Here is a 24172-nt window from a genome sequence, read left to right on the forward strand (position 1 = left end):
TTGTCCACAACTCCTTCCTGTATGCATTTGGCCCCATATACATGGATAATGGATACATACAATAATAACCCACCGGGCACACACTGGTCGCATCAATGTTGTTTCCACGTTATTTCAATAAAATGACATTGAACCAAGGTGGAATAGATGTTGAATTGACAACTGTGCCCAGTGGGAAGGCATTTTACCAAGCATTTGGAGAAATTAAGGCTTTCATTTTGGTTAGTGATGACAAGTACTGCATACACATTGTTTCCAGTAGTCTATATGGAATTGATAACCAAAGCAAAGTCTAAACAAGTTTAGCTGTATACGTAACACGTAGATTAATGTTGATATGTTAATAACAACCAATACATTGAGATACATAAGTGTCCCAACAGTAAATGCCAATAGGCTAATATAGGTAAGAGGTTGATAATTAGGCTTGCTCAGGCCAGTACAGTTGCTAGCTCCACCAGTTTGCTTGGAGGAGGGGACTAGGAGCAGGCAGGGTTACGCGTGTATTTGACCCCAGGTAGAGTAGCAGGTGTGTGGGGGACAGAGAAAGGACTGGCAGGGTAAACCTCTCAGAGTCCCAGCGTGTTCTTCTGCACCTGGTAACCCAGAAGGGTGTTTCCAGCCTGGACACACTCGGACACACTGGCCACTGAAACACACAACATCAACAGGACAGGCAACATTATACTGTGGCATCATGGTGGCAATGATGGGCAAAATGTATCTTCAACACTTGTTTGAAGACAAAATACCACCAACATTGTATTGTGAATGATTATATTCAAAATACAAATATATTTGTCATTTAAGTAATCTGGTGGATCCCTACTAGGAAATTGCTTTCACCTGAACAATTTCTTTCCAAATCAGGGCAGATGAAGGACAAGAGTTGCCAGGACTATGAGTGGAAGCTATAGCTACCTTTCTGAGCCTGGATCCATGAAACAGCCTTCATGGCCACAAACTGCCAATCCTCCTGAGCCTCCGTCTTGAAACCATAGAGCCATACCAGGGCTAGAACCGTGGCCCACACCTCCTGGTCCACCTTAGATAGGGAGAGACAGGCAGACAGATGAGAGACAGAGAAAGTAAGGGATAAAGAAAGAGAAAGATGAGAAAGAGAGAGGAAAGAGGCAGAAGATAAGGACACTGAGACATGAGATTCAGTTTAATGGTCATCATGCCTTTGTCCAGATCTGATGGTATTTCTATAGGACACACGTGCAGACACTCTGTGAGAGTGCATCATCTTGCAGAATGCTCATCTATTTTCGGTTCATCATGCTGCCTGTGGAAACGCCATATCAGTTTATTTCTGTGGACCCACCTGTGCAGGCTTTGGCTTGGCCACCTCCTCCTCAGTCTTCGCCAGCACTTCAGCCAACGCTGCCTCCAGGACCCAGGAACCAGAGGCCTTCTGAAGGGAGATCAGCTGGAGGAGAGGGTCCCTCACAGGCTTAGAGGTTGGGGCTGGAGAGTCAAAGTCTATTGGGATTGGACAACATAATTGAAATCGAAATGCTTCCATAATGTACATTAATACCTCAACCCGAACTCTAATCCTAACCGTTGCAGTTAAATCATTGTGCTGTGCTTGAGTAATAAAGTCACAATAAAAATAACAATGTAGGGAGCATCAAACACAGTAACAATTTGCAGGTATTTGGAATTAGGTTAACACAGACATTAACACCTGCCCCAAATGACCTTCTTCATCACAGTCTTCGTCACATTCCAATACTTCACAAGCACCTGAAAAAAGTACATTCCCATTAACACAAGTCTATCAATAATTGATTAATTAAATAATCTAATTACAGTTTACTTCCATAAAAAATAAATCAATATTAATTATGTGATTCCAACACTTCTGTAAAAGCTATGAAATGTGAAAAGGATAAAGCTATAAAATGTGTATTGTCGAGGGCTTCCGGTGACACAACTTAGGAAATGGCTGCCTGATTTTTTGTACTGCACATCAGTTGGGTATTTTCCCCCTAAATTCAAGTATTTACTCTGAGCATTATAGTAACTTACTTTAAAATGGAAAAGGAGAAAGTAGGAAAAGGTTGTGGAGCTACAACAATAGTTTGTAACAAGACAGGAGAAGCTAAAATCGTAGACTAAACAGAGATGGCGCATGCTAGCGCAAATAAGCTAGCAGCAGCAAAAGTATCCTAATTGTGGGATGTAGATCAGTGCATTTGGGAAACAGACACATAGAACACTGCAGTCAAGGGTGCACGTGTACAGTCTTTGAAAAGCCATCATGCACTACAAGCAAAAGTGACAGAACTCAACAATATTCCACATAGTAGTAACATTAGACTTTATTCCGTGGCAGAGTGCACAGAAAAAGACTCAATGCCCACATTCGTGGAGGGTCTATTCAAATAAATACTTGAAGATGACATGGACCTGGGACTCGAGAGAGCACACCGAGTTCTGGCCTTAAAACCCCCCAGCTGTGTCCCACCAAAATCCATCGTTTTTCCCCGCGCAGCCTGGAAAAAGCCAGTTACCTTCCAAGGCCAACGAGTATTCTTTGATCATGACTACACGGGAGAGATATTGAAAAGGAAGTAAGGAATACACCCCTATCAAGAAGGCACTAAAAGAGAAAGGGATTCACTTTTAAACACCATTCCCGGCAAAAATGTAATGGCCCGGTTACATACGAGCATGCAGACGAGGCGGCGGAGGACCTGAAGTCGAGGGGCATCTCAGTGAAGTATACCGCCAGGAGAAAGTAGTCTTCACCGGCGGAAAGACTCAAGCAAGTCACCTCGGCAAGAGGACGCTCACATTCGAGAGAGACTCAGGCATTTCCAGTGAGAAGATGTAAGACACTGAATTAGATTTAACGGACTTAATAGTTACCGCTAGCTGTTAGACATTTTGGGTTGTTACGGTTGACATTGCAATAGGTAAATGTCTCCCCTATTTTTCCCCACTACTGAGCAAGGGCGAGTAGCCAAAAGTACGTGCCTTTATGGACACATTATGTATGGTCAAGTTAATAACATATCTATTAGCTAACAATGAATGACACAGTGACAACAGGGTGACAGAAAGGCATATCATGGGGAGGATTCATGATATGCACGTATGACCTATATATTTTTCTCTTGTAATTAACCGATGTGTTTAAGTGACGAAAAGGCTGCCCTTTTTATTTTCGATTTCAACAGGTGCGTCACGGATTTTGATATTTGAGTGAGGGGCCTTTCAAACTCCAGAGGCAAGAGACAGTCCACTGACACGGGAGTCCAAATAACAAAGTATTTTCCCACTCTGGTTTACTTTTTTAGTTCATTTTTAGGTTCATATTAATCAGGCTGTTATGGTGCACAGGTTTTTTGGTATATATCGATGCGTCATCGAGAATTTAAGGTCATCAGTCTCAATGTAAACGGATTGGGAGTGCCATCAAGAGAAGTAAGGTAATAGCGAAGAAGAAAACGGGAGAGAGTTGAAATACTATTCTGGTGGGAAACTTCCTTATCCCCTCCTGAACACGAGAACTCAAGAAAATGGGATATAGGAATACCTTTTTTTCTTCTTATAAAATGGGTAGAAGGGGCATTGGAATCTTGATCCCAAATTCAGTTAACTTTGAGTTTATATCAGACATAAAAGGGTAGATTTATATTTGTTAAATGTAAACTGAATAAAAAGGAATTTACATTATTTAATGTATACGTGCCTCTGGGGATTGACATGGTCTTGTACAGGAAGGTGTTTGATTTAATTGCCACAGAAACCTCTGGCACTCTTATGTGTGGAGGGAATTTTACCATGGATTTTAAACTCAAATTAGGACAGCACAAATCAAAATAGGAAAATGAGCCTGGTTGCTAAAAAGATCAATAGGATATTACAGGATTTAGGTCTCCTTCATGTATGGCGTGACATCCACATGTCTCAGATAGGGAATATGCTTTTTACTCAGCCCGCCACACTGAATACTCCAGTTTAGACAAATTTTTGTATGTACAGTACAGAAAGGCACAAGCTTAAGGATTGTAGGATCGGTCAGAGCGACTTATCAGATCATAATGGAGTTTACCCAACTCTACACCTTGATAGCAAACCAATAAATACTGTATAGAGGCTTAATACAAGCATGCTGAATGATGGAGACTCAGAAAACAACGAGCACAAAATAATATTTTCAAAATAAAAGACCCTAAAACAAAGAAGATTACATGCAAGTTGGATAAAATATAGAATGCATTTGAATCATACTATAAAAATCTGTACAAGCAACCAGAGAAAGAGCTTTTTTTTTTTTTTTTTTTACTTCATCTCCACTCAATTGCGACAGAGCAACATGATAGACTTACTTCAGAAATAACCACTTCAGAAATGAATAATGCAATATCTCATCTGAAAGCAAACAAATCTCCAGGCACTAATGGCTTCCCTTCAGAATGGGCAACGTTTGATGGGACAACAAATGATCGAAACGGTTACATATTATTAAAACATTCCCCAACCAGAAACCGTGGATTGATGGCAGCATTCGCGCAAAACTGAATGCCGAACCACTGCTTTGAATCAGGGCAAGGTGACCGGAAACATGACCGAATACAAACATTGTAGCTATTCCCTCTGCAAGCCAATCAAACAAGCTAAGCGTCAGTATAGAGACAAAATGGGATCGCAATTCAACGGCTCAGACACGAGAGGTATGTGGCAGGGTCTACAGCCAATCACGGACTACAAAATACAAACCAGCCCCATCGCGGATCACGATGTCTTGTGCCCAGACAGACTAAACAACTTCTTTGCTCGCTTTGAGGACAATACAGTACCACTGACACGGCCCGCTACCAAAACCTGCGGGCTCTCCTTCACTGCAGCCAACGTGAGTAAAACATTTAAACGCGTTAACCCTCGAAAGGCTGCAGGCTCAGACGGCATCCCCGTCCGCGTCCTCAGAGCATGCGCAGACCAGCTGGCTGGTGTGTTTACGGATATATTCAATCAATCCTTATCCCAGTCTGCTGTTCCCACATGCTTCAAGAGGGCCACCATTGTTCCTGTTCCCAAGAAAGCTAAGGTAACTGAGCTAAATGACTACTGCCCTGTAGCACTCACTTCCGTCATCATGAAGTGCTTTGAGAGACTAGTCAAGGACCATATCACCTCCACCCTACCTGTCACCCTAGACCCACTCCAATTTGCTTACCGCCCCAATAGGTCCACAGACGACGCAATCGCAATCACACTGCCCTAACCCATCTGGACAAGAGGAATACCTATGTAAGAATGCTGTTCATCGATTACAGCTCAGCAATTAACACCATAGTACCCTCCAAACTCGTCCTTAAGCTCGAGACCCTGGGTCTTGACCCCGCCCTGTGCAACTGGTCCTGGACTTCCTGATGGGCCGCCCCCAGGTGGTGAGGGTAGGTAACAACATCTCCACCCCGCTGATCCTCAACACTGGGTCCCCACAAGGGTGCGTTCTCAGCCCTCTCCTGTACTCCCTGTTCACCCACGACTGCGTGGCCATGCACGCCTCCAACTCCATCATCAAGATTGCAGACGACACTACAGTGGTAGGCTTGATTACCAACAACGACGAGACGGCCTACAGGGAGGAGGTGAGGGCTCTCGGAGTGTGGTGTCAGGAAAACAACCTCTCACTCAACGTCAACATAACAAAGGAGATGATCGTGGACTTCAGGAAACAGGAGAGGGAGCAGCCCCCTATCCACATTGACGGGACAGTACTGGAGAGGGTGGAGAGTTTTAAGTTCCTCGGCGTACACATCACGGACAAACTGAAATAGTCCACCCACACAGACAGAGTGGTGAAGAAGGCGCAGCAGTTCCTCTTCAACCTCAGGAGGCTGAAGAAATTCGGCTTGTCACCAAAAACACTCACAAACTTTTACAGATGCACAATCGAGAGCATCCTGTCGGGCTGTATCACCGCCTGGTACAACAGCTGCTCCGCCCATAACCGTAAGGCTCTCCAGAGGGTAGTGAGGTCTGCACAATGCATTACCGGGGGCAAACTACCTGCCCTCCAGGACACCTACACCACCCGATGTCACAGGAAGGCCAAAAAGATCATCAAGGACAACAACCACCCGAGCCACTGCCTGTTCACCCCGCTATCATCCAGAAGGCAAGGTCAGTACAGGTGCATAAAAGCGTGGACCGAGAGACTGAAAAACAGCTTCTATCTCAAGGCCATCAGACAGTTAAACAGCCATCACTAACATTGAGTGGCTGCTGCCAACATACTGACTCAAATCTAGCCACTTTAATAATGGAAAAATTGAGGTAATACATTTATCACTAGCCACTTTAAACAATGCCACTTTATATAATGTTTACATACCCTACATTACTCATCTCATATGTATATACTGTACTCTATACCATCTACTGCATCTTGCCTATGCCGTTCGGCCATCACTCATTCATTTATTTTTATGTACATATTCTTATTCATTCCTTTACACTTGTGTATAAGGTAGTTGTGAAATTGTTAGATTACTTGTTAGATATTACTGCATGGTTGGAACTAGAAGCACAAGCATTTCGCTACACTCGCATTAACATCTGCTAACCATGTGTATGTGACAAATAACATTTGATTTGATTTACTGGAACCTAATACCTCAACCGCACCATTATAATCGCCAGTGGCTAACTGGGTCACCCTCACCCTAATTATCGCAGTAAAATATTTGTGCTGTGAATAATACAGTCAAAATAAAATATTAAAAAGTTTGCAAATTACATACGTTGTTTAGAGAAGAATCCTACTTGCACCAGGACACAAGAAACCAGGAGGTAAAGGACAAAGAGCAGTATTAGTAACTTCCTCAATCATTCAACACGAATCACACAAATTAAAATGTATTTCTTTTTTTAAACTTAACAAGGGTAGTTTAAACGTACCCTTCACCCTAGAGGCGAGTGAACCTTTGGCCTTCTTCTTAGCAGACATACCTTAATACAAATGAACAGTGATTGTATTAACAGGGTTTAGAATTAGTATGTTTATTATAAACTCATTAGTGATACTTATGCATAATTGAAATATGGTAATGTCCACAAATCATGCAAATTTGTTTCTAAACTAAATAGACTTGGTGCTTACTGTTTCTTTTACGCATCTTACACTTACTCTTTGTGCCGACCTCAAACTCTGACGTAGAGCACATAAGCTGATCAGCTCGGTCATCGAGTTCAGATAGTTTCATATCGCGCTCAAGTACCTTATCTACACTACTGCTAAAATCCCAATCTGCACAAAACATGAACACAAGATCCACAACACAAATTATAAAGTGGTTAGATTTCCACCCACAAAAACAATGGTATTACTTTAAAGAATAAATCAGTCAATTCAATTTGCATAAGTACCTTGTATTGTTTGTTCAAATGAAATGAATCCGCAACAGTAACAATGTAACAGTGGCAAAGTAGCACAAACCTGTCAGTGAACATCCCCTTATATTCAACACTGAGAAAGAAGGGAAAAACACAGGTCACTTGGTTACAAACATGAAGGTACAAGCACAAAACACATTAATGACTAAACAATGAGGATTCCGTCTTACACGTGCAGAGGGCACAGTTTGAGACACTTCAGCTCGCGGTTACCATTTATTTAGAGCTGTTTACATATCTGCATAAAATAATTTCCTTGCACAGCCTCTCCCCGTCACACAAACACTCACTCACTCGGTGTGGGGACTTGTCTGCGTAGCAGCTGTCCTTGCAGGGCCTCTCCATCTCCTTTGTGGACAGCGATGAAGGCAGTAAAGGCACTGCTAACTCCTGATTGGACGCTGAGCTCTATCACCTTCTCTTTCACCCCCTCCTTCTCCCCATCCTGCTCTCTCTCTTCCACCTCCAGGGATTGGATCAGGGTTCGAGCCCCCAGCCTGTGGACGGTCATTCTAGAGAGGAGGGATAGAGAGAAGAAGTAGAGGAAAGAGAGAGAGAGATAAGAGATAGATGTGGGAGAAGAGGGATAGAGAGATTAAGACGGTGGAGTGGGGGAGACGAGGGTCGATGAGAAAATGGGGGTACCCACAGTACTATATATATAAAATCATACTACATAGCTGAAATGCATTAGGAGTGCTGGCACAGTTTCTGTTAATGGAGCATCATGGCAGTCTTGCCTGTAAATAGTGGCACATTCCCTTAATGCATCTGACCAAGGCCTGCAGTGTTGTTTTTACCCAGTGTCCTCTGCAGGCTTAAGACTGAAGCTCAGCTGGTTCTCAACAGGCTGCTTGGCCAGGCTGTACTTCACTGTCACCGAGCCCTCTGTGTCCCCTGAGCTCTGAGCAGGGGAGAGAATGAGAGAGAGCGAGAAAGAGACAGACAGAACGAGAGAAAGAAAAAAAGGAAATACAGGGTTGAGTGAAACACGTGGACCGTGACCCCAAAAATTGTTGTCTTGCAAATAAGTTATGACCTTAACAGTGTCATTTCAACATTGACGTACTGTATGTTAAACAGCATTAACATTCAGAACAGTAGAAGGCAGAGCCCTCACCTCCCCAGTGAGCTGGGCATACAGAATTGCCCTTTGACCCTGGAAGACCACTCTGAGTGGTGGAGACAGAGGCGTGACAGACACCCCCTTTGGGACATTCCACTTGACTGAGATGTCCACCACAGCTGGCTGCAGGGCAAACCGGAGAGACTGCATTGCCTGAGGGAGGGGTGTGAAGGAGGTAGGAGAGTGGTAAAAAATGTCATTAAAAAAGGAAAGAGAAAAAGCAAGAGAGTAAGGGAGGCGATGAAAATGTTTGTAACCAATACAGCCCTCACTTTACACATGCACACACACTGATAAGCTCTCTTACTTTGGGCTGCATCCTGTCCTGTCCTGTGATAAACTGCGCGTGCCCTGTGGCCTGCTTGGCCACCCCAGAAATGAGAGCAGTGCTGGCCCCCTCCCCGATCCCAAAGGAGAAACACCTGACAGGGACACACCCAGGAAACACTCTTATTGTTGTTATCAAACACCAAAATAAGTCTATCAACCAAATCCATATCACTTGTATAATTTTCTTGTCCTCGTGGGGTGACTGAAAACACATAACTGTACAGGAAGAATCATCAATACGAAGGCTTTTGTTCTCACAGGGGTGAAAAACCCCTAACCTACAGAACTCTCCCACACTGCTGCTCACAGACAGGTTGGGTAGGTTTACTTTAGATTGGGTTTTACAATTCATCTTTTGAGTCAAAAAGACCAGTGGTTAGAGCTTTACTTTCCAGACAGGTGCAATGGGTTCTGTAACAAACTCTATTAAAACCAGTTAGTCAAATTCTTTCAGGTGGGAGGTGACAGAGCTTGCTGTGGGATCTCTGCCCAAACTAGGTAATGATAGGGGAAACAGTGCTTGTGGGCCCACCTGTGAGAACCGGCGTTCGTCTTCACCAGATCCAGGACTTCCTTGGTGTTCCCCACCTCACCGTCAGTGAACAGGAAGAGCTGTGGAAGACAGAGCGGGTATGTTGATCATGTGTCAACGTTAAATAATGTACGTGCAGCACTGAAGTATACTGAGTATGTTTCCTTAGTAACCAAAAACACAAGTCTATTTGCTGTCCCAGTAAGCCAGGCGTATTACTGTAAATACCACACTCAAAATACACTGTTTGCTAGGGTTTTACTCTGTAACTAAACATGCCCAAAGCCCAAGAGGGAATTTCCTCATGGTCTAAGACATTGGTTGCTCCCGTGGGAGACCAGGATTCATATCCTGCATGTTACACATGGAAAGGTGGGAGGAGTTTCAGGTGTTTCAGGAGGAACCTGTATGAATCACAGTGTGTGTAAGGTATATAGAAGGCCAATGAGTGAGATGATTAGAAAAAAAGATTAAAATGCCACTCCACAATGATTCAATAACAGACAGATTTTTGTTGACCACTCAGATAGTTGAGACCCTAAAAAAACAAACCTAGTCAAACATGGTCCAGTGGTTCCTTTGGCGTCATCAAAAAGACATGACATCATCTATACTTTGGGAAACAGTCGTTATACATTGCGTCATCTATACACGTATGCATAAACAAAGCTAAGTAAAGTAGATAAAAGGACATTCAGGAACTTGTAAAGAAATGTCTGTTGGAGGATACGGTGGCAGGCTTTAGCAGAGGCATTTACATTATTGTTACCTGATAACATTGCACACAATTTATTATTTTCATCTAGATAATTTTAACTATCATTTTGGCTGGACAGCTGACGAAAAACATCATCCCTAATGTCATTGTATAACCCACTGTTACGTCCTGGCCAGTAAAAGGAGTAATTTGTCATTGTTGTATGGTCAGGGCGTGGCAGGGGGTGTTGTTTTGGTGTGTTTTGGGGTTGGTTTGTTTCATGGGGATTTGTTCTAGTTTTCATTTTCTATGTTCATTTTCTATGTGTGGCCGAGTATGGTTTCCAATCAGAGGCTGGTGTCTTTCGTTGTCTCTGATTGGAAGCCATACTTTGGCAGCCTGTTTTTTCCTGTGGGTTGTGGGTGGTTGTTCTTCGTATAATCCGTGTACCTTACGGAACTGTCGTATGTCGTTGTGTTATGTTTTGTTTAAGTGTTCACTTACTCTAATAAACAAAGATGAGCACTCAACACGCTGCGCTTTGGTCCAATCCTTCCGACAGATGTGACAGAACCACCCACCGACGAAGGACCAAGCAGCGTGGAAGGGAGCAACAGGAGAGTTATCTGGAGTCCTGGACCTGGGAGGAAATCCTGGATGGTAAAGGACCATGGAGGCAACCTGGAGAGTATCGCCGCCCGCCGGAGGAGATAGAGGCAGCGAAGGCGGAACGGCGTTACTACGAGGCTTTATACGCACCGAAAGGCAAGGCATACGGGTAGTTTGGCTAGGTCAGGGGGAGCTCTGACCTAACTTCCCGGGCGTACAGGAGAGAGCTGTGGAGCAAACCGGTGCCAGTCATGGAGTCAAGCACTGAGCTTGACGCGAGATTCAGGGAAGGAGGTACTGGCGGAGAGGGCACGACTGAGCAGGCGGGCAGAGGGGCGAGCGATGCATTACGGGGTGATGCGCACTCTCTCGCCCATCCGCACGCACAGTCCGGTGCGGTCGGTACGGGCTCCGCAGCGTTGCCGTGCTAGAGTTGGCACTCAGCCAGGAAGGAGTGTGCCTGCTCAGCGCATCTGGCCGCCTAGTTTATCCTGCGCCTGCTCTACGCACGGCAGCCCTCATTCCCCAGTACAGCCCAGTTCGCCCTGTGCCAGCGCTCCGCCCGTGCCGGGCTACAGTGACCATCCAGCCAGGACGGGTTGTGCAGGCCGTGCGCTCCAGACCTCCAGTGCGTCTCCAAGACCCAGTGTACCCTGTGCCTACTTCGCGCACTCTTCCTCTAGTACACCTCCATAGCCCAGTACGGCCGGTGCCTGCTTTGAGCACGCGGTCCTCAGTGCGTCTCCCCAGTCTGGTGAGACCGGTTCCAGCTCCCCGTAGGAAGCCTCCAGTGATGATCAATGGTCCGAAGCCTCCAGTGATAATCCATGGCACGAAGCCTCCAGTGATAATCCATGGTCCGAAGCCTCCAGTGATGATCCATGGCACGAAGCCTGTAGGGATGATCCATGGCCCGGAGCCTGTAGGGATAATCCATGGCACGAAGCCTCCAGTGATGATCCATGGCCCGGAGCCTGTAGGGATGATCCATGGCACGAAGCCTCCAGTGATAATCCATGGCCCAGAGCCTCCAGTGATAATCCTCCAGCGGTGGTATGCAGCCAAAAGCCTCCAGCGGTGGTCTGCAGCCAAAAGCCTCCAGCGGTGGTCTGCAGCCAAGAGCCTCCAGCGGTGGTCTGCAGCCAAGAGCCTCCAGCGGTGGTCTGCAGCCAAGAGCCTCCAGCGGTGGTCTGCAGCCAAATGCCTCCAGCGGTGGTCTGCAGCCAAGCGCCTCCAGCGGTGATCTGCAGCCAAGAGCCTCCAGCGGTGATCTGCAGCCAAGAGCCTCCAGCGGTGATCTGCAGCCAAGAGCCTCCAGCGGTGATCTGCAGCCAAGAGCCTCCAGCGGTGATCTGCAGCCAAGAGCCTCCAGCGGTGGTCTGCAGCCAAGAGCCTCCAGCGGTGGTCTGCAGCCAAGAGCCTCCAGCGGTGGTCTACAGCCAAGAGCCTCCAGCGGTGGTCTGCAGCCAAAAGCCTTCAGCGGTGGTCTGCAGCCAAGAGCCTTCAGAACGGGAGCTACGCCCAGAGCCAGAGCCACCTCCGTAGTGGGAGGATTGTCGAAGGGTAGCACAGGAACCGTCGTTGACGGTGGCCACCCTCCCTTCAGGTTTGGGGTTGTTTTTGTGTTTTTTTTTTGTTTTGAGGTCCAGTCGGGGTCTGCACCTTTGGGGGGGGTACTGTCACGTCCTGACCAGTAAAAGGGGTCATTTGTCCTTGTATTATGGTCAGGGCGTGGCAGGGGGTGTTGTTTTGGGGTTGGTTTGTTTGATGGGGATTTGTTGTGGTTTTCATTTTCTATGTTCATTTTCTATGTGTGGCCGAGTATGGTTTCCAATCAGAGGCAGGTGTCTTTCGTTGTCTCTGATTGGAAGCCATACTTAAGCAGCCTGTTTTTTCCTGTGGGTTGTGACACCCACAGTAAAGCAACGCATGAGGTTATGTTTCAATGGAAGCATCGTTACAGAAAGTACAGGCATTTCTCTATGGGAGTGTTTGTGTGTATATTATTATTATTTTTATTATTATTTAACTAGGCAAGTCAGATAAGAACAAATTCTTATGTACAATGACGGCCTACCCAGGCCAAACACTAATCCGGACAAAGCTGGGCAAATTGAACCAGGGTCTGTAGTGACGCCTCTAGCACTGAGATGCAGTACCTTAGACCGCTGCGCCACTCGGTCTAAGGCACTGTAAGGTACGTAAGATGTATTAGCTACCTGTCTGGGCTGGTCGGGGAGGCAGGGCTGGCTGTAGATGTGTTTTAAAGGCTGGAGGATCTCTGTACCTCCCAGGTCAGCCCTCATTTCTTTCACCTTCTGCAGAGCCTCATCCATAGTCTTCTGGCTGTACTCCACACTCTTTCTGACATCCAGATAGATATACACACAAGGTCAAAGGGTCATCACCACAACATATTACAGACCCAAGCCATGGACATTTGAATCCTTCCCCTACCTGCTGCAAATGATTCAATGTAAACATGATTGAAACGGGTTGGAAGGAGAAAACACTCACGAAAAGAAGGACTCATAACTGGACCCAAAGCCAATGATGTTGAAGTAGCAGCCCATGGGCAGGCTTTTCAGCAAGAGCAGCAGAGTATCCTGCAAGAGAGATGTCCAACAAGTGTCTTTACTCTTCAATAAACCTTATAGGACAGTCTTAAAGAACTAGTACAGAGTAATCACAGTGTACTGGATTTAACTCCAAACTACCTCGTGGTGAATCCTGTGCAGATTGAGCTGTTCATTCACTAGAATAGGGTTGTGTGTGTGTGTGTGTGTGTGTGTGTGTATACCCTGGCACTGCCAATACGGTCCTGTGACCCAGACCCAAGGTGCATGGGGCATTCCATGCTGCCAGAGCGATCCACTACGAACAGGAACTCCCCGTGTGAGGTCATAGATGACATCACATCCTTGGGGAACTCTGGGTACAAGCTCAGCATGACCACTGGGTCACCCATCAGAGAGCCTGGGGGAGAGAGAGAGAGAGAAAGCGTGAGGGCGAGAGAAAGAGAACGAGAGAAAGAACGAGAGAAATAAATAAGTCTCCAACAGTCTTTCTCCTTCTCTCCCTCAGTCTCACCATGTCCCTCTCTGTAAACATGGATGAAGGTAGTAGACTAGACTACTCATTGATCTCATATCCACCAATCTACAACAGAGTACACCCACCCCCCCTCACCTGGCTTGGCAGAAGCCTGTGCTGCCTCTACTATAGCAGTAGGCTGATGGGTGTCTTGGTAATACAACAACAGCTCAACGTCCCGGTCAAACTGATGACCTGCAGCCAGACTGACCTGCAGTTAGAACAACATTCACATGAACGCAGAGCAGTCAGAGAGGGAATTGAACAACTATGAAGGATTATGATGGTTATTGGTGCTAGTGAGAGTGCAAGCACACAGACATACACACACAGCGTACACATTCATACGTACGTACGTAAAGCAACACACTTACACATACATATGAACACACACACAGTACCGTGGCTTGGGTTTTCTCTGTGTTGAGGTAGTTGAGTGGGTCCAGGGGACAGTTGGACTCTACTCTAGAGATGGGATGAGGGGACGACACATGGGCACTGAGGGACAGACTGTAGGGCACAGAACCAGCGGGCACCGAGGACACCTGGGCACTGCCACCACTACCACTGTCTGACCCTTAGAGAGAGATGGGTGAGGGAGAGAGGAAGAGAGAGGGGAGAGAGAGACCCACAGATTAGAATGTTTTTGTTCCAGCCTAGCACTAACACTCCTTTCATCTCATCAACAACTCACCAAGAGCTTGATTAATTCAATAATGATTAATTAATTAAAACGGGACTGTAACTAAAGCCTGCACCATCCCCTGTGGGTCTTCAATAACAGGACTGAAGACCACTGCCCTATGGGACCAGGTACTGGTTCCTAGTCACACTGCTGCCCACAAGGTTTTTACTTTGTTTTGCACTGCCCTATGATGTTTTAGTGGTTTGTGTCTCTATACAGGGGCCCATGTTCTTACCCTGGGGTTGGTAGTGGGGGTTGAGCACGGCGGGCAGGCAGAGCCTCAGGCCGTCGTCAGCCTGTACAGCCAGCTCTGTCACATAATCCAGGCTGACAGAGGCCTTCTCCCCTGGAGGCAGACTACCCACACTCAGCTTGAACACGTCCGGGCTCTCATCACTCTCCTCCAATAGGAAGGCCTGCTGTCCAGAGCTCAATGCGTCATCATACTGCTCCTGTGCCTGAGGAGGGACAGAGGAACACATCATCAACCTGACACACAGTATAGTACAGTAGCATACATCCAGGGGAAGGTTGTGTCTGACTGACACTAGTCAGGTCAATGGGGTTTGACAGAGTCGCTTTGACAAAGCAGTAGGTTGGGAACCAGTTTTACAGGGTCAAAGTCGAATACTGAGAGCAGAGAGCTGTCAACAAACATCTGAATAACTTTTGAAGCCCTGTAGGTCATAGACTGCTGGTTAACCATAAAGTGATAATTATAAGCAATGGATTGGATTTATATAGAGCCTTTCTACCAACTGAGGTACCAAAAGCACTTTACATAGTAAGGGGGAAACTCATCTCATCCACCATCAATGTGTGGTACCCACCTGGGTGATGCACAGCAACCATTTTGTACCAGAACGCTCACCACACACCAGATCCCATGGTGGAGAGGCGAGGAGTGATATTTGCCAATTAGGAATGAAGGGATTATTAGGTTGCCATGATGGAAATGGGGCCAGGTTAGCTGGCCGGTAACATTTTACACCAAGTTTCTCTTAAAACTGTGTAGTAACGCTCTACACTAGTAACAACACTTGTACTAACATGTTATTGATTGATATTAATGTGAAATTAACCCAAATCCTGCAATAAATAATACTTTTGTAGATCTCAGAAAATGTCATAAAAAATGTCTATAGTTGCATTTGTCTCATTATTGACTTGTCATCTCTCCTCACCTTCTGTTTCTCCTGAACCTCAGCCACCACCTCAATCTGTCCTATCTTTGCGCTGAACCTGCAGACAGCAGCCTCTCCCGGCAGAGGGAAAACAAAGATGGCCTCCAGAGGGCTCTGCTCCTGGTTCTCATACTGCAGAGTGGAGCTCACGGTGGCCACATGCCCCTGCACACTCACTTCCACAGCAATACTCTTCAGAGGCACTGAGAGAGGTAGGGATGGATGGAGCAACAGATTTTATTTAGAGAAAAGCAATATACAGTTGAAATCATAAGTTTACATACACCTTAGCCAAATACATTTAAACTCAGTTTTTCACAATTCCTGACATTTAATCCTAGTAAAAATTCCCTGTCTTAGGTCAGTTAGGATCGCCACTTCATTTTAAGAATATGAAATGTCAGAATAATAGTAGAGAGAATGATTTATTTCAGCTTTTATTTCCTTCATCACATTCCCAGTGGGTCAGAAGTTTACATACACTCAATTAGTATTTGGTAGCATTGCCTTTAAATTGTTTAACTTGGGTCAATCTTTTCGGGTAGCCTTCCACAAGCTCCCACAATAAGTTGGGTGGATTTTGGCTCATTCCTCCTGACAGACCTGGTGTAACTGAGTCAGGTTTGTAGGCCTCCTTGCTCGCACACGCTTTTTCAGTTCTCCCCACAATTTTTCTATAGGATTGAGGTCAGGGCTTTGTGATGGCCAATACCTTGACTTTGTTGTCCTTAAGCCATCTTGCCACAACTTTGGAAGTATGCTTGGGGTCATTGTCCATTTGGAAGACCATTTGGAAGACCCATTTGTGACCTTTAACTTCCTGACTGATGTCTTGAGATGTTGCTTCAATATAACCACATAATTTTCCTGCCTCATGATGCCATCTATTTTGTGAAGTGCACCAGTCACTCCTGCAGCAAAGCACCCCCACAACATGATGCTGTCACCGCTGTGCTTCACGGTTGGGATGGTGTTCTCCAGCTTGCAAGCATCCCGCTTTTTCCTCCAAACATAACGATGGTCATTATGGCCAAACAGTTCTATTTTTGTTTCATCAGACCAGAGGACATCTCTCCACAAAGTACGATATTTGTCCCCATGTGCAGTTGCAAAACGTATTCTGGCTTTTTTAAAATGGCGGTTTTGGAGCAGTGGCTTCTTCCTTGCTGAGCTGCCTTTCAGGTTATGTCGATATAGGACTCGTTTTACTGTGGATATAGATACTTTTGTACCTGTTTCCCCCAGCATCGTCACAAGGTCCTTTGCTGTTGTTCTGGGATGATTTGCGCTTTGACACCAAAGTACGTTCATCTCTAGGAGACAGAACGCGTCTCCTTCCTGAGCGATGTGACGGCTGCGTGGTCCCATGGTGTTCATACTTGCGTACTATTGCTTGTACGGATGAACGTGGTACCCTCAGGCATTTGGAAATTTCTCCCAAGGATGAACCAGACTTGTGGAGGTCTACAATTTATTTTCTGAGGTCTTGGCTGATTTCTTTTAGATTTTCCCATGATGTCAAGCAAAGAGGCACTGAGTTTGAAGGTAGGCCTTGAAATACATCCACAGGTACACCTCCAATTTACTCAAATGATGTCAATTAGCCTATCAGAAGCTTCTAAAGCCATGACATCATTTGCTGGAATTTTCCAAGCTGTTTAAAGACACAGTCAATTTAGTGTATGTAAACTTCTGGCCCACTGGAATTATGATACAGTGAATTATAAGATAAATAATCTGTCTGTAAACAATTGTTGGAAAAATGACTTGTGTCATGCACAAAGTAGATGTCCTAACTGACTTTCCAAAACTATAGTTTTGGTAACAAGAAATTTGTGGCGTGGTTGAAAAACGAGTTTTAATAACTCCAACCTAAGTGTATGTAAACTTCCGACTTCAACTGTAAATGTGGTGAAATGTTCTGAAGTATTTATTTCATAAAAAAGGAAAAGAAATAGACACCGGAAGTAAACTATCATGTCTACTTCCAAACCGTACCTGGTTCATTCTTGACAGTTACCAATCCACAGCAGTTCACCATTTTGGCTCCTGCATGGAGAAGTCAGGTGTCATATCATTGTCCTGGTACCGGCCTGTTACTTTAATGAAGTTAATTGCCATGCAACAGTGAACAGTTAATCGTAATATGCCAAGTGTCTATGATAAATTGTTTTATAAAGGCAGCCACAGAATGAAACTACTGACAGTAGAATGAGAGTAATTGAGAAGTTCATCATCTAACCATGTTGGCAGGGCTCTACAACAAATGTTCCCTCTAATTTTTTGGGGTACTGAGCAAATTTCAAGTCCACTGAATGCAATCTTGAACATTGTGAAAATTCTGTGTAACTTCCAGCGGGCGTTTAATTGTGAACACTGAGGCTGTACCCGCTTTAAGATACAGTTTCAACAGTGGCCAAGTAGGCTACTGTGGCTATTTGATCATTATGTAGGTCTACCAGAGTGGCCTACCATCAAAAACAATGGAGAAAATGTATCCCATAACATTTTAACATTGACATAGCTGTATTATCATTCGGTCTACTGTAGCAGTCAATGAGTGGTGTTCAATGTAGGCTTCATTCCATGAGACTTTTAAAAAAACATGCAGAGCTTGACATGAACCGGTTTATCCAGTTGTCCTTCAGACAAGGAGGTGACAAAAAAATGGTTGTGTTGTTTCGATGCAAGAAGCCACTTTTCAAAATAAAATGCATTATTATTCACAAACCATTATTACAGAGAATCAGACAAATCATGCTAACCTCTGCCTATTGGCTACTTAACGTATTCAAGCCTGTCTCAAAGTACAACACAAACAATGTACAAGAATATGAACAACATGTGCACACGTGGCTACATGCAGCTCTCGCTTTGATCTCCAAACAAGCGCATCTACTCAAGACCACAGCTGTAAACACAGTCCAGTTCAAAGTAAATGGCACAGATCCAAATATGGCAATGGTCAATTTGCATATAGGCCTACTGCAGCTCTGATTAGTTATGCCGCACCGTTCGGTGTACAGTATGGGCTCAGTCGTGCACAATAAAATCCTACTCTAATGAATTCTTCATATGACAATCTCTTGCGTAGTTCGTTTTGTTATGTTGAATTGATAGTGGGTAATATTGTGTTGATTCAATCACAATTGACACAGTAAAGGGAAACGTTGATAGTGTTAACCAATAGGGAAAACTCTAGAAAGTTGAGTGAAGTTCAGTCTTGTGGTTCTATACATGGGATGATGTACAGTACCAGTCAAAAGTTTGGACACACCTACTCATTCAAGGGTTTGCCTTTATTTGTACTATTTTCTACATTGTAGAATAATAGTGAAGACATCAAAAACGATGAAATAGCACATATGAAATCATGTAGTAACAGAAAAAGTGTTACACAAATAAAAAAACATTTTAGATGGTTAAAGTAGCCACCCATTCATTGCCTTGACAGCTTCCACACTCTTGGCATTCTCTCAACCAGCTTCACCTGGAATGCTTTTTCAACAGTCTTAAAGGAGTTCCCACATATGCTGAGCACTTGTTGGTTGCTTTAGGGACTGATCAGAGCCTGAAGGTATGGAGGTGCCGTTCCCCTCACGGCTCCGTAGGCAAGCACCATGTTCTTGTAGCGGATGCGAGCTTCAACTGGAAGCCATTGGAGAGAGCGGAGGAGCGGGGTGACGTGAGAGAAATTGGGAAGGTTGAACACCAGACGGGCTGCGGCGTTCTGGATGAGTTGTAGGGGTTTAATGGCACAGGCAGGAAGCCCAGCCAACAGCGAGTTGCAGTAATCCAGACGGGAGATGACAAGTGCCTGGATTAGGACCTGCGCCGCTTCCTGTGTGAGGCAAGGTCGTACTCTGCGAATGTTGTAGAGCATGAACCTACAGGATCGGGTCACCGCCTTGATGTTGGTGGAGAACGACAGGGTGTTGTCCAGGGTCACGCCAAGGTTCTTAGCACTCTGGGAGGAGGACACAATGGAGTTGTCAACCGTGATGGCGAGGTCATGGAACGGGCAGTCCTTCCCCAGGAGGAAAAGCAGCTCCGTCTTGCCGAGGTTCAGCTTGAGGTGGTGATCCGTCATCCACACTGATATGTCTGCCAGACATGCAGAGATGCGATTCGCCACCTGGTTATCAGAAGGGGGAAAGGAGAAGATTAATTGTGTGTCGTCTGCATAGCAATGATAGGAGAGACCATGTGAGGATATGAGAGAGCCAAGTGACTTGGTGTATAGCGAGAATAGGAGAGGGCCTAGAACAGAGCCCTGGGGGACACCAGTGGTGAGTGCACGTGGTGCGGAGACAGATTCTCGCCACGCCACCTGGTAGGAGCGACCTGTCAGGTAGGACGCAATCCAAGCGTGGGCTGCGCCGGAGATGCCCAACTCGGAGATGGTGGAGAGGAGGATCTGGTGGTTCACAGTATCAAAGGCAGCAGATAGGTCTAGAACGATGAGAGCAGAGGAGAGAGAGTTAGCTTTAGCAGTGCGGAGAGCCTCCATGACACAGAGAAGAGCAGTCTCAGTTGAATGACCAGTCTTGAAACCTGACTGATTTGGATCAAGAATGTCATTCTGAGAGAGATAGCAAGAGAGCTGGCCAAGGACGGCACGTTCAAGAGTTTGAGAGAAAAGAAAGAAGGGATACTGGTCTGTAGTTGTTGACATCGGAGGGATCGAGTGTAGGTTTTCAGAAGGGGTGCAACTCTCACTATCTTGAAGACGGAAGGGACGTAGCCAGCGATCAAGGATGAGTTGATGAGCGAGGTGAGGTAAGGGAGAAGGTCTCCAGAAATGGTCTGGAGAAGAGGAGGGGATAGGGTCAAGCGGGCAGGTTGTTGGGCGGCCGGCCGTCACAAGACGCAAGATTTCATCTGGAGAGAGAGGGGAGAAAGAGGTCAAAGCACAGGGTAGGGCAGTGTGAGCTGGACCAGCGGTGTCGTTTGACTTAACAAACGAGGATCGGATGTCGCCGACCTTCTTTTCAAAATGGTTGACGAAGTCATCCGCAGAGAGGGAGGAGGGGGGGAGGGGGAGGAGGATTCAGGAGGGAGGAGAAGGTGGCAAAGAGCTTCCTAGGGTTAGAGGCAGATGCTTGGAATTTAGAGTGGTAGAAAGTAGCTTTAGCAGCAGAAACAGAAGAGGAAAATGTAGAGAGGAGGGAGTGAAAGGATGCCAGGTCCGCAGGGAGGCGAGTTTCTCCATTTCCGCTCGGATGCCCGGAATGTGAACAGACGTGAACATCCCAAAACAGGCACTTCTAAAGAATAGGTGTGGCCAGATCTTGGCGCGCAGGCCAGGTGTATCTATACATGCTCAAGCATGCACGTTCACACAATAAACATGACGGAGAATGAGGATGCTGTTCATCGACTACAGCTCGGCCTTCAATACCAGAGTGCCCTATAAGCTCATTACAAAGCTGACAGCCCTGTGTCTGAACTGGGTCCTGGACTTCCTGACGGGTCGCCCCCCCCAGGCGGTGAATGTAGGCAACATTACCTCCTTGGCATTGATTCTCAACACGGGGGACACAAGGGTGCGTCCTCAGTCCCCTCCTATATTCCGTGTACCCACGACTGCGTGCCTAACAGAGTTCCAATTCCATTGTCAACACGACAGTAGTAGGCCTGATTACCAGCAACTACGTGACAGACTACAGGGAGGAGGTAGGCACTCTGATGGCGTGGCGCCATGTAAACAACCTCTCCTTCAACATCAGCAAAATAAAGCAGTTGATTGTGGACTTCAGGAGGAACCAGACTGGACAAGACTCCATCCTCATCAACAGGGGTGACATGGAGACTGGCGAGGTGCTTGTATGGAAAACCAAGTTGACCGCGAGGCGCTTGTATGGAAAACCAAGTTGACCGCGAGGCGCTTGTATGGAAAACCAAGTTGACCGCGAGGCGCTTGTATGGAAAACCAAGTTGAACCAAACATTTGAGGTCTTGCTCATAATAACCGCACACGGTTTTACCTCAACAAGTACAACAGACTAGCGCAACACCCTTCAATTGCAACAGTGGGAAACAAAATGAAAGCTGCAACATCTATCATATAAACTGATCTGAAATGAAATCACAGAATAATTATATTGGAGCAGTAGAAGTTCTAAATCTGCTACCATAACATCAATTACTTTTCAAGGCCAAAATATCATTTAAGGTAGGCTTATTCCGTTGACTGAATTTGGCATTGCAAATATTCAACCAACACTTTATAACACTTTCAACGCCACTCAACAACCAAACGTTTGAAAGCTGTGCATTCTCTATTCCAAAAGAGACTATTGCAGGGTTCCCTAACTTAAATTTTCATTTTTTAATATATTTTTAATTGTTGGAAATAAAACTGTAAAAACACCAGGAAATGAGCTCCAAGTGATTTTAATTTTGGACATCCCAAGTATTCTCACGCATAATAGAGAAACCCAAGTGATTGTACTCAAATGTATGCAAGGTTTCAAATGATTGTTTTAGTCAAATATATCTGTTTGGGATTCGTGCGGTCAATATGCAGTCTTCAAATGATTTGTAATTATGTTACGGTCCACGACCATCTGCTCAAGAAAAATATCAGCCGTGGCTGAATGTAGTTGATGATCTCTGATTTATATGTGTGCAGCGCACTTGTGATTAATAGTCGGGAATCCATGTATTTTAATCAATTATATAGCCTAGATTAAAAATAGCATTATCACAAGAATTTTTTTTCTTTACTGGCACTGACAGGCTAAACACTCCAGTGCAACATTGACTAACTGTGCAGCCCTCTATGTGGAGCCCTGATGCACACGGACAGGGGCATTCCCGTGCTGTTTTTGCTTCTTCAGAAAGTTGGTTTAATTTTGGTCAATTGCACATTGCTGTTTGAATAAATCATTTCATTTTAATACAAATTTCAAAAGCAAATTGTGAACTAAAAACTACCATGACCAGGTACATTTCTCAGTAGCACCATTGTGACCAATTAAAAATGTGTGTCGCTCTGCCAAGTCAAATGGTCACAAATACAACTGTTCTGGTCGCAGTATCGAGCCCTGGTTGATCATGCGCCATAACTGCTGCTTGCTGACAAAGAACATTGCTTTGTACAGTAATACAATACTGGTCTTTCCAGAACAGACAGCAATTCCTCATACAACAGATGCTTTGTGTAAAAATGGACATTTCCAAGCCTGAAGTTATTGTGAACAACAAATAATGAAATCACAGCAGCCTGATGCAATAACGTCAATATCTGTCCATCCAGTGTAATCTCTGGTTGAACTGGTGAAATTGGATGGAATGCAATAGTCAATAATGTCAGGAGGTACGCCTACCTGCCACTTGGAGGTCAGGTATTTCATTTGTATTCTTATTGTACGGTCCTGAGCCTTAAAGTCCAACAATTCTTCCAACGACTCTGATGTGTAATGGAAGGATCACGGGCCTCTGTCTGAAGTTGTTGAACTAATGTGTGTTTTTAAAGCGGCATTCTACTGACATTTTACAGTTACAATTTTATATGTTGGATAAACATTGACATGAATGACACGTGACTATTGCTGTCTCTTGCTAGGCACATCAGGTTCCATCATGACTGTTAGGGTTGGGGGCAATTGTAGCACAGTAATACAATGATCCTGAGCCAAGCAGCCAAATTATGAGTACAAGTGATTTTAACTTTAAGATGGTATGAATTATACAAATAATACATGTAAATAGCCTTGCTGTCCTGTAGAACAGTGGTTTCCCAACCTTTTTCAGTTAATGTACCAACAAGAACATTTTGTTCTGTCCAGAGTACCACTGAAGTACCCACAGAAGTGCATTTTACCAGTTAGCATATGGTCACATGAGTCTTCTAAAGTACCCCCAGTGTCTTATATCAAAAAATGACAGGACTAGTTCAAGTGGTCTCTGCGGATTAGAATAAATAAATAAAAAACACACACAAAAATCACAATTGCCCCCGGTCTCCTCAACATGACTCATTTCTAACGTTTCGCACTCCTGAACAGACCCTGAGGCGTGGTCTCTTTGCTTGTTGCTCTGCACAGTCATTGCGTCCATTCTAACAACATAAAACAAACATCCCAAAAATAAGGACAGTGTGATATGTGGATGATATCGAATTGAATGGCTATTTCTTGCCACCGACAATCATAAGCAAAGTAGGTTATACGTAATTTCGAAATATGTCTGGTAAAATGTACAGTATTTTGAGAACCTGAATGCTTTCACATAAATAGGCGAATCATCCTATAAACGACGCAGTTATGTAACATATTACCTTTACATATGTGATAGGCTAGTTTTCAATGATTTCCTTTTACTGGTCCTGGAGATAGAATCCCACAATTTCTACTTCCGTGTAGCGTCAACATCCGAATAGGCTACTTCTTCCTGGTTTATAAAGATAAACGTCAATAGAAAACATTGCGCAATCAACTCATTGGCCAGTGTTCATAGTCACGCCTGCTATCTTGCTTACCATTGGTAAAAA

The 24172-nt window shown here is 45.0% G+C and overlaps 1 protein-coding gene across 8 annotated transcripts; it reads right to left on the reverse strand.

The window, feature by feature from the left end:
- LOC115163675 (von Willebrand factor A domain-containing protein 5A) lies at positions 1-24074 on the reverse strand. 8 transcript variants are annotated; one of them, XM_029715738.1, is made up of 22 exons: positions 23960-24074; positions 17674-17724; positions 15676-15878; positions 14727-14949; positions 14208-14383; positions 13903-14017; positions 13514-13689; positions 13231-13319; positions 12933-13077; positions 9408-9487; positions 8853-8967; positions 8540-8698; positions 8220-8323; positions 7714-7931; positions 7463-7492; positions 7154-7273; positions 6925-6975; positions 6768-6785; positions 1708-1752; positions 1328-1485; positions 922-1045; positions 1-649 (listed from the first exon to the last, which is right to left on the reverse strand). In XM_029715738.1, exons 2-22 carry the CDS (start codon positions 17714-17716, stop codon positions 570-572), a joined length of 2472 nt encoding a protein of 823 aa, XP_029571598.1. In that variant the 5' UTR covers positions 17717-17724; positions 23960-24074; the 3' UTR covers positions 1-569. The 8 variants fall into 8 exon arrangements, 7 of the variants coding, with proteins under 7 accessions (XP_029571598.1, XP_029571600.1, XP_029571599.1 ...); XM_029715740.1 differs by lacking the exon at positions 7154-7273; XM_029715739.1 differs by lacking the exon at positions 1708-1752.
- Between the last annotated feature and the right edge of the window lie 98 nt (positions 24075-24172).

The sequence above is a fragment of the Salmo trutta genome, chromosome 26, assembly GCF_901001165.1.
Source record: "Salmo trutta chromosome 26, fSalTru1.1, whole genome shotgun sequence".
Lineage (NCBI taxonomy): Eukaryota > Metazoa > Chordata > Actinopteri > Salmoniformes > Salmonidae > Salmo > Salmo trutta.